Below are 17,183 nucleotides of genomic sequence, written 5' to 3'. Positions count from 1 at the left end.
TTATCCCAAAAGAAGGAAAATCTATAGAGAAACAGTGTTTGTGCTTAAGTTCTTGCTAAAGTAATGTGATAACGTGATGAAGTGAGTGACTCCTTCAATTTAAATGAGTTCCGCCTAAGAATTGCTCATTGTGTTATCCAATTAAGCATTTTACAATTAAAAAAAAAAACAGTATCTTATGTAACATGTTCCAAATGAAAGTTCTTTTCATTCAGCTTCGTTCGTCAAAGAAGAAAACTATGTAACAGCGCTTTTAAGTATGATCGTTTAACGTGGGGACACTCATGCAGTGAACTTATTGCAGTAACTCATTCATTGGCACTCAAGTTACATGGCCACTAAGCCGCGTTAAACATCGCAAACACGAAAAAAGAAGCTCCCCCAAAAAATACTGCTGACAATCCGGTGTGGGAAAACATCACACAAGGTTCGTATCTTCTTCCTGCGGAAGAGGCCCACTTTTCATTTCGCTTTACACTTTCCCTACCACCGTCAGACGCTTTGCATTCTGTGGGATGTTTTTTTTTTGGTATCATATTAACCCATTCTTCTCCTCCGAAAGGATCCGTAATCAATAACAGAAAAGCGAAACACGAAGGAAATTAACTCGACGCAGTGGCGCGTATTACTTTTTTTCTGGTATTACTGGTTTTCTGGTTGGAACAACCGCGTAATATGGGTCAACCCAATCAAACGGTTCCCGTTTCCACCGCGGTATGGTGGAGCATCCCAGAAAAAAAACACCTCCGAATATGCGAATTTTTGACAGATGATCGCCGGCGGCGTTCGATCGATCGGTTGAATGAGAATGATACAAACCTCTCGGGCCAATCGCGTCCCGTGCGTCACGTTTCCTGGGTATATGTACATTCGGAACAGGTTTCGGGTGGAGGGTTGATTTTTTTATTGCTCTTGACCAACATTTCAGTGGTTGGTGCTTTGCGAGATGTTTTGTCTGTCGCCGGGTACGGGTTTCGTTCGTCCAATGGAAGTTTGGAAGACAAGAAGGATATACAATAACAAGCAACAAACATAAAATTATGCTCCAAGCTTTCGCGTCGCCCGTCGGAAGTTCAAGTTCAACAACATTCACTCTCACGCGCTTGGGGTGAGTGTCACACATCGCAAAAACGGTACGGAATCGAGGACGAGATTTAACAAACAAAAACAAATAGTTCAACTTTGACATAGTGTCACTGCACTGCAATAATTTTAACCAAAAACCAACAAAAAAAAACATATTTGCATACCTCAGAATAGCACTTCAGTCCGCTGAGTGCCGTTAAGAAATTCGAAACAAAGCAAACGGTGTCGTTTGAATGGCTCGAAAATTCACCTCCAATAACACAGCGCGTGCTCGATTATCGATCAAACCGATGTCGTTTCCAACGGGGCGACGAGACGAGACAACGACAGCCGAAGTAAGCATAGATAGATCATCGTTCCACGGCACATCGGCCCATCGGTTCTGCGCAAACAACGAACAGACATGCACTGGTGGCTTTCAAGCTTTTTTACGACTTCCTTTCCTTCGCAGCCCGCGTACACGTATTTTGCTTCAAGCGGGAATAAAAATCGATAGCAACAACAAGGGCTTATTCTAGGCAGAACAGGGACGCTGGAAACGTCTTCCCTTTTGTGTGAGAACGAAAGCACCTAGCAGGACCGCATGCGAACGATTTCATTTAAAAAACTGTGAACGAACATTACCCTGTCCGGGGTAATGGCGAAAACGGAGAGAACAAACACGTTCACCTTACGCCAGTCACGTGCGAAAACGCATGCAAACGTGTTTGCATACAGAAATGTACAAATATGTGCATTTTGCGGGAGGTTCCACGGTGGTGGAAGAGGTACAGCTATAGCGAGTCGTGTCGCGGTATGAAACGTGAGGCCCCATACTGGGCAGCGCCACTAGATGGCGTCGGTCTGGTTTTGGTTTGACTGACTGCTCTATGGGGATGGCATGGTTGCATCTGTTACAGCTATTCGAAAATTGTACCGGTAAACTATCACAAATGTCTGCGATGCAGAAAGCGATGTAGAGTTGGGTAACAGGAATCGCTTGCTTAATATTTATTTTAACTCTTTCTGTAGAATTCCTACTTGGTTACTACCTTTAAATTGATTAACTAGGTGATGTGCGTATATTTCTAAGCTAAGCTCAACAATGCTAAGCTAAGCAAGCTCAACGTGAGAATACAACTCACGGAATATCTAACAAATTTCAGTAAAATCAAACATACTCTATGGGAAAGTTGCCATACCTTTATCGAAAGAATCGTTTGGTGGCACCAGCTAGAAATACTGTATTACGAGCTCTATTGCAATTTTGAGAACTTTTCAAAACTTCTCAGAAACAATCAAAATAGTTTATGTTTGTCAAGATTTCACAACTTCCACTGTAAAACTGAACGTCAACAATGACTCATATCTACTAGATTGGTAGACTTTTCAATTCATACACACACACAAGCAAATACACACTCTCTTTCCCTCGCGATCGAATGATCGTTTGCATTAAAGCCTCGCTCGCTTATCATGGTTTGCCGCTAGATTGCAAAGACTTTATCGCTGACAGCGTTAGCGCTGAACAACGCAAAAAAAAGACACATCCACGTTTCCGCAAGAAGCGAACCCATTCCGGCTGACACGAGCTCGCACAACTACCAACCAGAGAAGCGGCAGCATCAATTACCATTGTCGTCGTCGCATGCCTCCGTGCTGGTGTTTGATCGATTTCCGCACACGAGACCCCAGTAGCACCGGGGCGGACGGGTGTAAGTGTGGCGTCATTCGACCGTTGTTTGGAAAAGTTCATAAATTTAGAGCACCCCCGGTAGCAATAGCAAGGGAGGTAAACAGGGTGCAGCATAAATCACTCCCACCCTGTACTTGTGTGCACCACGAAGAAAACCATGAAGGAAAAAAAGTCAGGTTGTTGATCATAGATACAAATTGTGGTAGCAACGAACAGTATGCCAGGATCGGAATCATTCATCAGGCATTCAGCGGTACGGACCCACAGCCAACCCGCTCCGCCCGGTTTCTTCCGGGTCTGGTAAACGTTCTAAAGCTGCCTCAAGCTCGCTAACTATATTTATTTCAACCCTCCCGGGGGGTTTTTTTTTTGGTTTCCCCAACATATACATACCCCCAAAACAATTGTAATTTTGTTGAAAATCCCAACTCGCGAACAACAAAAAAAAAACACTCCGATGAGCGGAGGCTTCACGAAACACGCAAAACTTACCACGCGATGCAAAAGAACTTGCTACTACACCAAACAAAGGGAAGTTTTTAAGCATGGGTTCTTTCTTCCCGGGTTGCTTCGCATTCTGCTTACCCCGCGTCCCGATTGGCAGGAAAATAAACAATCTAATCTCCACCGATTCCACCGATTGCCTGGAGACGCGCGCGTCCTGCGTGTCGCGCCCCAGCGTTCGCTTCCTTCAGCCGTTGGGTTGGAACAATTTATCTGTTTATGATACAGTTTGCGTATTACGTGTCATATTTCACTGCACCATCATCATCCGGTCGATGGCAAACAGTGGTGGAAGTTGAGAAATTGCGACCTTCACGTCACCTTCGAAACGTTCCACACTGTATTGTATTGTGCGATTGTGTTACACGCGGACGGAAGTGGTTCCCCGCGCAGTAAGATAAAATTAATAAAAGACAACTGTGGGAATCATAGTTGGGCTTTTCAAACAATTGCCTCTATGGTGGGTTTTATTTCCTTTGCGAAAATTATGTACTTATTGTCTTACGGTATATAGCGTCTGGACAAGATGGTAAATGTGTCGTTTTATTGAATGTGCAATGCATCACGGGGATGGAGTATCTGTTTTTTTTTGTTGTGGGGTCATCTGAATCACGCTTTAAATTTTCTTTATTTATAAGATTTTAAATTATCCGGTCTGGGGTAACTTACAGCGTTAACAATCGAATATGCATGGAAGCAGTCAATCACGAAGCATGGACTTCGACTACCAAGATTCAATTCGACATTCATTTACGAATGAACTACTCATTATGCATACGTTTATATCACGTCATTCAAGTGTTTTTAGTAAATGTTCTGCATTTAATATGCACATCAAACGTAACATATCATAAAGAAATGAACATCAAATACGATCTTCTTCTATTCATTTAAAAACCCCCCTAAAATGCTGTAGTTTAACAAGCTCAATATGTTTCGTCTAAAGAGTTCATTTCATCCAAAAATCACTCAGATTCTAAATGACTTTAGTGAGTGCAAAATGAATATCTCGGTGAACTAACGCTTCACATTGGGGGATAGTTTGTTTTTACAATACTATTAAAACACGTAAAGCGTGAGTTTTTTTTAGATTTCAACTCCTAATGTTTCATATTAATCAGTAGATGTTACACGATAATAAACTTCATCAAGTTGCATATAATGAACAGACGCTTAAGACGCTAGCAAAAATTGGACGCAACAGTATATTTAAAAACAGTGAAAATAAATCAATTCCAGCGCAAGATAACACGTTACTTTTTTCATAATTATAGCAAATTTGCAACTATAATTAAACAATCATGAAAAAAAAGGAGAGTAACATACGGTACGGCGCGGTCCGCAGCAAATGTCATGAGACGCAACAACGACCGTACGTGGATAAATAATTAAGGGTTGGAAAAAAATGAGAGAATAACATGTACAACAATCAAACCGGGAAAAGCGGATAATAGCGAACAAATGCCGCTAAGGCAACAGTCCAGGTAATCAAATGCCGTACAATAAAACGCACCATTCACACCCGGCCGCGGCAGTCAATTATATCTGGAGAAGGGGCAACAAACAGCAAAAAAAAGGAAGGAAGGTTTGGTGGTAAATTTATAATTTATTTACGCTTTATTTTGTCCAGTCGGCGCACATTGGGCCTTTTTGTGGTCAGTACGGCACAACGGAGTGTGCGCATCAATCGTTGCAGCTCTAAAACGTTGCGGGCAGGCGGGAGCATTAAAAGCGGCCAAACGGGCGATCTTAAGCGGCAAAGATGGCCCACGGTGCAAAGTAGACCTGATAGCAGTGATCATCAGGGCTACGAAATAAAATAAAAGGAAAACAAAACAAAAAACGGGAAACCTTTCGGGCTACGGACTACCGTTACCCGGGTTGGGGGGGGGGAGTATTAGGCTTTAGCTTTAGCCCCACCAACCGGTTCATTTTAGCCGTTATCAATTTGCACTTTATACACTGTATTTTGTTTTTTTTTTGGTTTTATTTTCGGTGATAGGGATAGAAGGTAGAAAAAGGGAACGAAACGCTAGGATTAAAGATTTAAAATTAAAAAAAAAACATAATAAAAACCAATAACAATGACTGGAAAGGTACAGTAAGTCTTCAATTCTTTACGGTGAATATGTTGTTGGACCGTCAAACATATTTAAATAACAATTCGCAGTACTTAAATAGCCGCTAAACGCTTTAATGGTAAAAAGAACAGAAGGCCATTAAAAATGGATCCACCCAGAAGGACCTTCCCTTTCGCGTGCAATGATGTCACCTCCACGTGTAGTGGAATGCTTATAAAAAGAACACAACGCTACGTAAATAATGAAGTCGACACGTGGCAGTGACGAACAGTCCAACAACGGGTGCGGACACGCGAACAACACCACGATGGGTGGCCTTTGGGGGGGGCCCAATGTAATGGGGCTTTAGCACGAGGACACTCTTAAACTCATCCGCTTTTCCACACCGGAGGAAGATTTTCCACACCTACCCGCAGTGGGGCGCGAAGACGTCGTTGGAAAAGAAACAATCGAATTAAAATTAAACTAGACCTGTGCAGTGTACAGGTTCGAGCAGTCAAGGTGCTTTACTGCTATTGAGTGATGGTGTGACGTTCGTAAGAAATTTGGAAATATTTTAACATTTAAATATAAATAATGTAAATTATTACTTTATGAGTCTGAAGCCTTTTTTCCAGAAAAGGCGACTCCACCAGTTATTCTATCTTTTGTCTTGCCTAACCCATTTGTGATTTTATTGGCAAGTGAACGTTAAGAAACGTTAGGAAAAGTCATGTTCTGGTTTTGCAAACCACAAAGCGATAATGCAATACTCTCTGATTGCTTGCGCATTAACTAAAAGAACACGTGATTTTGCCTGTGGTTGATGTCGCTGTGTGTCCACTCTTTTTTATTTCCATCTGTCACTTAACTGTCAAATTTTAGCTTGACTGACAGTTACGTTACGTTTACGTTTATATGCTATGGTTAGTTGCTGGAGTTTAACCGCTACAACCGATATAATGTAGTGTAACTTTAAAAATAGCACAAATATTCCATTCAAAAGACCACCACACTGCCACACAAATTGCATTACGCCACCAACAGACGTACCACTCACTACCCGGTTTCATGATGAAAAAGTCTAGTATGTGTGCATTCCAATGGTTCCATTCTATCACTCGATTGCGCTTCTATCGCGGCAGATCATAAAAAGAAACTAACTCTCCACCTCCCCGTTTTCACTTTTCATAGAACGTCCCTTTACCGACGGGGCAATTTCCTCGTTCGGTTGCATACACATGTTTACATTTGTGTGAAGAACCTCATCCCAATGTCGGCAAAATGGTCGCAAAGCCGAGTTTATGGGCACCCACGACCGAACAGTAGTTGGGGATTGGTGGAAAAATTGCAGTTCGTCAACCTTTTAATTTGTTGGGCAAGAAGTTTTGTTTGCCGAGCGGGTTCCGCAAGGGGGAACAGAACATGATGGAATCAGAGCACTCGCCAAGCTTAAGTAAGGAGCACACACAGTTGTGTTGTGTGATGTACCCAAAGAGATATGCAAAACAAAAAAAGACTAAACAGAAGTGGTGATCTGGCGCAGACAATACGCTCCACCAGACGGACACACGGACAAACGTTCCGCGACCATATGGGATAAACATGAGCCGCGCACGTTTGCGTTTAGAGTTTTGCCAGCCTGGAACCATATGGTTGAGGTGCGCGTCTGCGTTCAAATCTGCACCTATCTTTGTGTTGCTTTATCCCAAAACCACAAACATATGCTAAAATAAACTGTCCCGGTGGGGGATTTCTGTTGTGACTAGAAGCGCAATATATTATTTTGCCCTGCACAACATGCAGCGTGAGTGCAAAATAAGAATATCCATAAAAAAACAACTTTTAATGGTACGCAGATGCAAGGGGTAAAGTAACAACTCTGAGCTATTTGCGGCACAGTTACGCGATGATTCGGTCGCATGAAATCTGCTGCTGGGTCCGATCTACCTTGGACTATGCTGCCGTTGTCTGGTCTCCCCCAGGCTCGAAGATTTACCCGAGTGGCTGTTCGTCGCTTCGATAGTAGTGAGACCACCGAAGCCTTCTTTAAATTGAGGCGAATCTCTTATCAATAATTATGGGCGCGGCACGAACAAAACAAATACTATTTTGCTTGTAAAATGACAAATATGTATTCGATTTTTATCAATCTTGTATAATTATGTTAAGTCTCAACAAATTAATTCTGAAGCCGCTGCCGTTTATTACTTTCTTCACACAGCTAAATAGGCTCAATTGAATTACACAATGTGTGTTTGATGATGATTATTTGAAAAGTTATTGCAAAAAAGGTTAAGCGTATATCAAACCCGTTCGCGAATCAGCACACCTCCTAATCCCTCCCTCCCACTCTTCACACTTCTTACACCAAACCCACCAATTAACCACCACACTGTGGTTGTACTATCTACCGGTCGGTATACGGTGGTTTTGCTCACCCGCTCGGCTACGATATAATTTATGTTTATCTTGTGCGAGGCGAGCGCGAGTTCGGTACCGTTTAAGATTTTGCTTTTCCCCTTTTTTCTTTTTGTTGTCTGCCGAGCAAATGAAAAATTAAAGAGCGCGGCACAGACGGAAGCGACGGAAGGCAACAAAAACCAATACAAAAAAAAAATGGAAAACGCAAAGGTAGGAAGGTAACCCATCATCACCGGAAGTGGCGAAGGTGCAAATTGCGGGCTGAATGATTAGAGTAGTGCCGGGCGAGAAAGTATTCACCGGGCGGGGCCGGGAAATTTGTGTGCGCACACGGGTGGTGGTGCAGCAAAATCTGCAAGCTCATTACCGCGCATGCAGCATAATATTTTGCACCCTTCCCGGTACGCCACAGAGCCCTCACTGTGTGTGTGTGATTATATTTCGGTTCATTTTTCTTCTTTTTTTTTTTGTTGGCGTTGCAAATATTTTCTCTATCAACGTTGGTGATCTTTCGTTTGTTTCCAGCATTTCTTTTTTTATTACCACATGGGCGCCCTCGGATCGAAACGATCGAACTCATCAGCGACACAAAACGCCTGTTTCTCCTCCCCTCCCGAAACCGCCTTTTCCCGAAGGTTTCCGTCCCCGGAAGCGAATAAGCTTGGGCTTAAGGAAAGAAAAAGGTAGGCAGCGAGTGAGAAGCTTTTTTGCCACTTGCCAATTACTGACATTATGCACTTTTGCTTCACCAGGTTGGATTGGTGCCGATTGGTAATGGTGGGTCCCACTGTACGACGCACCACACCAGCAGTACATGGGAGGGGAACGAATATCTCGTAGTGGATAAGTTTGTAGACTTTGTTCACAAAAATCACGCGAAAAAAAAACAGAAAATCCTTCACAAAATGAAATGAAAAGTGACTCCCGATGGAGAAACTACTTCCAGAGATTCCAATTAACCCCTTGGCAATGGCGATGGGGGGCCGGACAGTACCTGACAGATGCAAAACTGCTGACGCAAATGAGTGCTTTTGGCTCACGCCAAGAAAGGGGAAGGAAAAATAGCAACATTATGCGCTGTACGCAGCCGGAAGCATAATTCATACCGAACATAATAAAAAAAAGTCATAGAAGAAAAGCATTTGAATGAGCAATACTGAAATAAATTATATAAATGAAAGAACAAAAACAGCTTTTAATATTAAAATTTGACAAAAAAAACACACACACATTGGCAAAATGTTCAAGAAGAAAACAAAACAGATAAAAAAGAGTGACCAAATCTGTTCGATCCCGATTAATCAGACGTTTGGGCAAGCGTCTGACGTGAGAAAGTTAATTGGGTCATGAGCGATCGTGACATTGGAAGTGCCCAGTGAGATCCCCAAAAAGCACATGAAAATAAAAATGAGATCCTCGCCAGAGGATATAAAAGGAGCCTGACTTTTACTGTTCACTATTCCGCCAAGGAATGCTATAAATCTAGGGATTTTTTTTAGGAATATTTGATTAACCTCCGTCATAATTCCAACCAATTTGTTTGACATTGTGGGAGCACCCGAAAACAAAGGTGTAAAAGGTCAACAGCCGATAAATATACAGGAAGAAAATGGAAGTGCTTCTGTGCATGGCATTTCAGCAGTGACAACTTTAACTTCCTCCTAATGCGGAACGACAAACCAAAACTCAATCCCAGCCAATTGGGGAAAGTACTATAAACCAACAGCAACAACCAAAAATTAAAAAAAAAAGTCCTAATGATGGGGCACATATAGGCGCGTCAACGGAGTATTTATTTATTTATTTTCCCATCATTACTTCCTTCCCAACATGAAAAGCAAACCCATCATTCGGATAAGGGATGGAACGATGGATGAGAGTGTAACAAACCCATCCGCAACAGTGTCGATTTCACTCGTTTCATAATCAGCGTAGCATACGGTACACGCCAGCACCCATTACACACATTGACGAACTAGTGGGGTGGTGTTTTTTTTTCATAATACAGTTTTTTTTGCTTCGCCTCTCAAATTAACGCACGCCGAAAAAATGCTACATGAAAATTTATGTTTTAAAAATAAACCATAACATCATCAAGCTTCGCTTGGTACGGTTTTGGTGCGCGAGAGAAGGAAACCAGATGATGGATGTATCGGTAAAGCGAGAGCGCAGAAGAAAACGTCGGGGAAGTGCATCTTACTACGGCTTGGTGGTTAACGAGCGGGAGGAAATAACAAGACCGAAAAATCAACGCACTGCACACGTTGCGGTTCGAACTGTACACCGCCGAAACGGTGACCCCGTATAGACAGTATCCGAAAATTTCAACAACACCCCAAAAAAAAATAACGCCATCTCGTTGAAGCATTTGTTTTTCCTGTGCGTACGGTTTACTTCCGATGACGGAAGAGAAAGTGACGTTTGCACGTGCATCGCTTGCACAGAATGGTAATGGTAACCCCCTCCCCCCACAAACCGAAGCAAACAACAGACGAACAAGTGCATGGCGACGTGTGAAGGCGTAGCTCAGCTGTATCTTTTAATTTTTTGGGAGGTTTGGTGTTGGCGGCCGCGGCAAAGTTTTGAAATGTAACGTGTGGCGCTAAGCAAAGGGATGGGTGGCTGTTTCTCGCATTACTTTCTCGTCCGTTATCTTGCGACAGCACGGACAGAAGGAATTCAATTCCACAGCATATGTGTGGCTTTTTGGGGGGGTCGGGGTATTTTTAGCGCTAAGTGGGGGTAAGTGATTTTGAGCAAACAAGTAAAAAAAAAGAGAACATATTAAATAAACGCACTCGTTGACATCACTGTTCTTGGTGTCAGCGCATTCGTTAGAACTGGCTATTCGTAAATTATTTTTTTTTATGAAGTATCATTTGCTTGTTCATTGTCTTTTTATATTATTCGTAAATTGTTGAACAAGCGCAGATCATTTTTGCTGTTAGAAACTCACAGTAACTCACGCATGAGTTACTCACATAGTAGTGAATCGGTAGCTAAATTACTAACTCTTTGTTTTGCTTTCAGATTAGCTTAATGAGTAGCATTAATTTGGTAATTTGGTGACTCCCTCTGTATCCTCATTATTCTTGCAGTAGCTTAGTCCTACGACTCACGTGTACCTTTTTTGTTTATTTCACTCTAAAAGATAAATATTTTTACTGGGTGATGTTAATTCACTCGTCACTCGGTTTCAACAATCCACCAGTCGTCATCGGGTTCGTGTCACTAATTTGTTGGGCTGTGCCTCAAACATAAACCAACAACACTGTGTGTCAGGAAGTGGCATAACAATAATAAAGGCCCAATTGGTAACCCACTTGCACCCTTCGAGAAGAGTGACAATGTACGCAGCATCAATGCAAACGCATCACTCACCCGCGACCCGAGTCTTCGAATCGTACTTCTGTCCAGACGTCTCAATGTGACGACGGGTTGTGGTCGCGTCTACTTCCCTTAAACCCTGCGCCTGGCATGTGAGTGTGCTCGAATGCGCTCTCGCATGTCGTAAAGTGTTTTCAATTAGTGGCACACAATTTAACGCAATGGGGAACGCAAACAAAACGGGCCCCGATGTTTGGCTTGCGGGTGTGTTAGGCTAAAGAAATGTGTAACTGAAGAGTGTACAAATAATAACATGTAACAGAGCACGTTACTATACGAAAACTGTGTACTAGTTGAAGCATAAAAATAAATAGTACATTCCAAGTTTTTTTTTTTAAATAAATCATCACAACTGGAATAAATTAAATAAATATTACTTAATCCGATTTCTTTAATCCCTGCATGCATCCTTCCTTTGATCCGTTTCTTCCTACTTTTTTGGTCGAATTAAAATCACTTAATACTCAATCGGCACGTTTCGAAAGTTATCATGTTTGCTTTATGCCAATCAACAGCGCTTGAAATCATGTGTGTACGTTGCGCTATAATTCACAATAGTCGTGCCTGTGGGGTTTAATTCCGGGATGGTGAGACAGACGAGAAAAAAAACCTTTAGCGACAGTAGGCAGACGAAACAAAACAAATACTAACGTTCCGTCCTCTTCCTAGTAGCATATTTGGAGGAATGCTCACACTACATGCCGCTTATCTAAACACAACAAGTGAACAAATGAACAAATGGACAAATGAACAAATGATGGTCGAGAATAAAATTATGTGGGTAATAAACCTACTAAAAAACAAGAAGAATAGATAAGCAATCCATTTTGTTCTATACAGTAAACACTTATTGTTAAGAAATCTTTCATTCAGTGAAGAATGATTAATCTTCAAGGAATCATGTTTTTGCGCAATTTTGTGTGAAGCTAGACGCTCGATACAAACAAAATAACACAAACACAGCTAGAAATCGCATTCAAGCAGAACTTAGAAGAACTTTTGATATTTCCTGGAGGACTCAGGAATGTTTGAGGATTTATTGAAGATTAATGAACCTTTTGCTAAGGATACGAATGGATCCTCTCATAAAGATTCATTACGCCCAACACTGGGGAAAACGTTTCGATTTGAAACTCTCGGCTGATTGATTCACCCAGCAGAGGAGAAAGGCTACAACCCCGAGCCCCGTAAACAGTTGATAGTGAAAAATTAAAACATATTCATACCGCACCTGAAAATTTTCCCCAATCCACCGTGACACATACCCACCCGGCAAACACCCTCAAACACCCCGATGTTGTGTGAAAGTGTATACGCGCACGGCCATAAATAACGTTTTTGCTTCCGACTTTTTCCTGTTTTCTTTTTTGGCAACAGCGGAAACAACGTTCAAGCTTACCGCTCACTCCACGTCGAGGCAAAGTTAGACACCCAACCAAACCCCCGAAACGGAAGCACCATGCACCACAGTTCGTATCCGAAATTTTTTAAAAACCCGCCCTTTGCTTCCCTTTTGTTTTGCTATCCCCTTTTGCCATGCGATTGGCATGGCATAAATTAATTCGATTAGATCGGTATTTACCCGCGAGCGGTCGTCTTCCAGCACCTCGAATACATCCAGTACACTCACCTGCAAAGAAGCGAAAAAGAAAGGGAAAAAACGAGACGTGATTAGAAAGGAATGCACACACGTGTGTTTTGGGAAGGAATTTTGTTTTGCTTCTTTTTTTTTTCTTCCACTTCTCCTTTTGTCATTTCCGAAGCGGCATGTACAAACAGAAACAGCTAAACAAAAAAACTGATCGATCCGAAATCTGATCGGACCAAACTGAAAATCATAATCACCCCGAAATCGTTTGCCAAACCATAAAGGGAATGAAAGAAAGACCCCCCGACGGGTATTGGGGAGAAGCTTTTCGGGTTTCTATCACTGGAAATTGGACGTAGCGTACTGCGTACCACACGCTGATCCAGAATCGATCAAGGCTAATGATCGATTAATCGATCTAAGCGAGGGCAGTAGGGGGAGTAGGGGGTAAAAAAAGGGGAGGAAATGAAAGGTAAAAAGGGGAAAGGACAATTTATAAACAATCTTAACAATCAATTTTATATCGCACAAATGCCTATCCCTCCTGTAAAATTACGCTTGAAAGTATGATTTTTCCTTTTTTTTGCACCCTTTAATCGGTCAATCACCTTTTCCACCCCTTATATTTCAGGCAAGGGAAGTTACATTTTTTTTCTTATTTTCAATCAATCTCACCTGTAGGGAGATTATTTATTGCGCAAGAAATACTTCACCCCTGCCACTCTCTCTCAAATGTTTTTGGATTCCTTTGGCTTTAGCTAACATTTCTAAACGAAAATCGCCACCACCCCCGGTCGGCGCATGTTATTGATCACCAATTATTAAGGTGGGTTTTTATTCCCGACTTACAATAAATTTCAAGCTTTCCACTGGTGCTACTGGTTAAGCTCAGAAAATCGAAGTATTATTGCATCGAGTGAACGTATACCGCCAAAACAAGTAGAGTAGCATGGAGAGCAGCCTAAGCTCTACCACCTAATGGGAACGGAAAACTTCAATCGCCACACGATTGTGAAGCGATCGCGATCAACCCCCTGTAGTGATCGTCACTGTGTGGAAGTACAAGATGCAATGCATTCACCACCGTGGCGAAGGAGAAGATAAAACAGCGGGAAAGAATACTGAGATAATGTTGAGGTTTTTTTTGTGTCCAATACCGAAATACTCGTTATAACATTCGATAAGGTGCGTAAATGAGTGATATCTAGTAGCATTTAGTTTTCTTTTAGACTTTCTTTTAAAATGTATTCAGAGCAGATGTATTTATGAAATACAACGAGAAATAACTCGGTATCTTGCAAAGTATTTTACCACCGCCAATATCAATCATTAAATAATGCTCTATAAATCATCTCAGGGGTGATATAAATAACTGCTGAAAATTTCACTCCAATACACCGATAAGATCAAATATTTCTCAGCACACTCTCATCATTATGATCTTTTACGAGTTCTTCAGAGATCATCTGAGGGTAATCTAATGTAATTTGCAGAGTTTTAGCATAAGGATTTGAATAATCTCTCAATTAAGATGCAGAATTCTTACAATACCGCTAAAACATCTCATTAATAATCTTTTTAACTCAGAATTAAATAAAGTATCCAAACCCTACTTTTACGTAATAGCCGATTACGTGCCTGCTATTGCAAAACAACACCAACAGCAACATAATCCAATGTTCTAGTTCTGAAACTCTTTGGTAACAATGAGGCAATGTAGACAATTCTTTTTTTTGCATTTTCCCTCTTCTTTTTAAGTCCCCCCCAATCCATAAAAGGCTAAATGTCACGTTTTGTCTCGACTGTGCTCGATCAAACTCTACATTAAGGGTAACTATTCCTCCTCCACGAGTACCATCTTAACCTTGAAAAAAAACCCACTCGCACCCAGAAACAACCAACACCAATCGTACGGCTTTCATCAACGCCTTTACGGCACTTGGTCGCATATACCGCGATGGGGTGAGGAAAATTTTTAGAGCATAGTGTGCATGCGTTTCCCTTTTTTTTCCACTGCACCGACCCAAACTCCCAAATCTTTCCCAAAATCCACACGTCTTGCTTCAATTTCTTCAATCTGCCCCCCAAAAACAAGTGACACACACGAGTAAGTAGACGGGGAACCCCTAAGCAAAAAAAAAATCATAAACGACCAATATTTCACCGTCCGGAACTTTCCAACACGCCCTCTAACCTCCGGATGGCACTTGCTTGGTGGGGTAGATGCAAAAAGGGGTGGTATGATGCGCGCTGCCATAAAGCGAACGCTGGTAACATTCAAAAGGTTGACCCGCTTTTTTCATCTTGTGCTTGTTTTTTTTTTTGTTTGAGCACTCCAAACTTTTCTTCACGCTTTTCAACTCTCGCAACGAACGCAAGCGCTATCCTTCTTGTTTCATTTTTCCAATTTGGAAATTTTTCGCTTTCCTGTGTGTCATTCGCTTTCTTTCTTGCACAACTAACTAGGATCTACAGAAATTACTCTGGTTGTGTGTATTATTGTGCGTTTACATGTTATTTTTGTATTGTATTGCAGAAAAAAACTATACCAATTGATTTTCCTTCAGTGGGGTGTGGTTCATTCTGTTCCGTATAAAGAATTGGAGGAGCTTCTTTTCGCTGTTTCCGCTGATCGCGTGCATGTGTAATATTAATCCAGCGCAAAAAAAAACCGGAACGGAACATGCTTTACCCGATGGGGAAAGCAAGGCGGAAAAAAGGGGAACTTCCGGAAAATTTTCTTGCATGGTCGGTATGTGTTCTGGAATAGCCACACCCGCCACAAACCGTTTTCGCGTTCTTGACCCTTTGATATTTCCCACAAAAGCACACCAAAACGGTGGCAGCCCTACGAAATTACCCATCCGAAAGTCAAGCAACAGGGAGAATTGAATAAAAGGGAAAACTGTGACGATCCCAAAAAGAATGGGGATGAAAGCACCGGGAAGCTAAAATATAAATCGATAAATAGGTCACGAAACACAGCTGGCACCAGCAAAAAGGGCAGGTTGTTGATGTGCAGCAAGTCTCGGAAACAATAATGCACTAGTTGCATGGAACAAAATAAAAAAAAAACACTTGTAGAAGTTTAAAAAAATAAATAAATAATAAAATAGATGTATATACGTGTAAACGCGCATTGAGCGACGACAACAATTTTGACAGCTGTCTTTTAAAAAGAACAGAATAAAAAAGACAGTGAACGAGTAAGACCGTCAAATCAAAGTGTCCTCGTATTTAATAGATTTTAAACACTTATGCAATTGTGGAAAATAAAGGTGAATTGTAAAAAACGTGCAAAATAAACAAAAAGGTAAAATAAATAAGTAAACAGAATAGTAACAAAAATAAGTAAAACTTCATTTAAAGAAATGAAATAAAGGTGCAAATGTACAAAATGAATAATATAAACAGGCATTTTAAATTATTAATTTACTGTGACGTTTGAGGGTCACGCGTACTCCCGCCAGTCGCTACAATTTTACAACAGCGACACCAAAAAAAAAACACCACTGATATCACATTCCAATTAGCTATCGATTGGTTTCCGGTTTCACGCCAAACTACGCACGGTAGCACAACTTCAATTCTTGACAAAGAGTGCCACGGATTCGTCTCTCTCCCTCTCTTTCGTTCTTCTGGTGCAGTGGAAAGGAATGTTTGATGCAAAGGTGTGGTAACACACTCGTCACAATGTCCCCCAACGGATGCACACACCCGCGAAGGACCATCCGTAAAGTTGATTAATTAATCGATGGTAAACCATTTTCGCATTCCTCATCGCCACGCGACCATGACGGAAAAGAACGGTAGAAATATTTATTCGACGCGGGGTTCGCGCTCGGACACGGGTAGGAACAAATCAATAGCACCGGCGGACACACGAGCAGAGTGATTAATTTTTCGGCCACACTTTGGCGATTGAGGTTCAGTGGTGTTTTCATTACTTTCGCGACGGAATAACAAAAGAAGAAACAAAAATGAAAACCAACTTCAATAATTATGAATTTATTTAATAAAAAAAAAACAACAACAACCCACAGTTGGTTTTGTGTTCTTTCTTTCGTGTGGAGAAAGCACTCCCCCTATCCGACAGGTCGGGAAATTGGGTTTTTGGAGAATTCGAAATCAAAACCGATTTTGGGCGGTATTTTTCAATTTCCGGGTGAGATTCACGAGTTTTTACTTTAATGTGCCACGAATGTCCATCGCTTTCGTCATAGCTACCCTCCCTCCACCCTCCCCCCAAAGAAAAAAATCTCTCCTCTTTTCGCCCCTAATGCACAAACGCACACAATGCAAATGTGTAAGGAAATTAAACAACGGCAACTGAAACGAATGGGCACAACCGTAATCATAAGACCAAATTTTACATTTTTTCCCCCTTTTCGCGCTTCCAATTTTTGGTTTTGCCACCACCACGCATTTGTGATTTTGTTTTCGATTTTACGTACATTTC

General features: G+C 41.5%; 1 protein-coding gene across 1 annotated transcript in view; it reads right to left on the bottom strand.

Annotated features, from left to right (window-relative positions):
* Window positions 1-17,183, bottom strand: part of LOC128307445 (uncharacterized) — a 74,384-nt gene that overhangs the window by 31,871 nt on the left and 25,330 nt on the right. Inside the window, exon 2 of the mRNA XM_053045293.1 lies at window positions 12,719-12,766. Coding sequence (XP_052901253.1) covers window positions 12,719-12,766 — 48 coding nt within the window. The remainder of the gene's footprint in view (window positions 1-12,718; window positions 12,767-17,183) is intronic.

Source organism: Anopheles moucheti, chromosome X (assembly GCF_943734755.1).
Source record: "Anopheles moucheti chromosome X, idAnoMoucSN_F20_07, whole genome shotgun sequence".
NCBI classification, from domain to species: Eukaryota; Metazoa; Arthropoda; class Insecta; order Diptera; family Culicidae; genus Anopheles; species Anopheles moucheti.
Note: the sequence above shows the minus strand (reverse complement) of the source record. Positions and strands in the feature narration are given on the sequence as shown.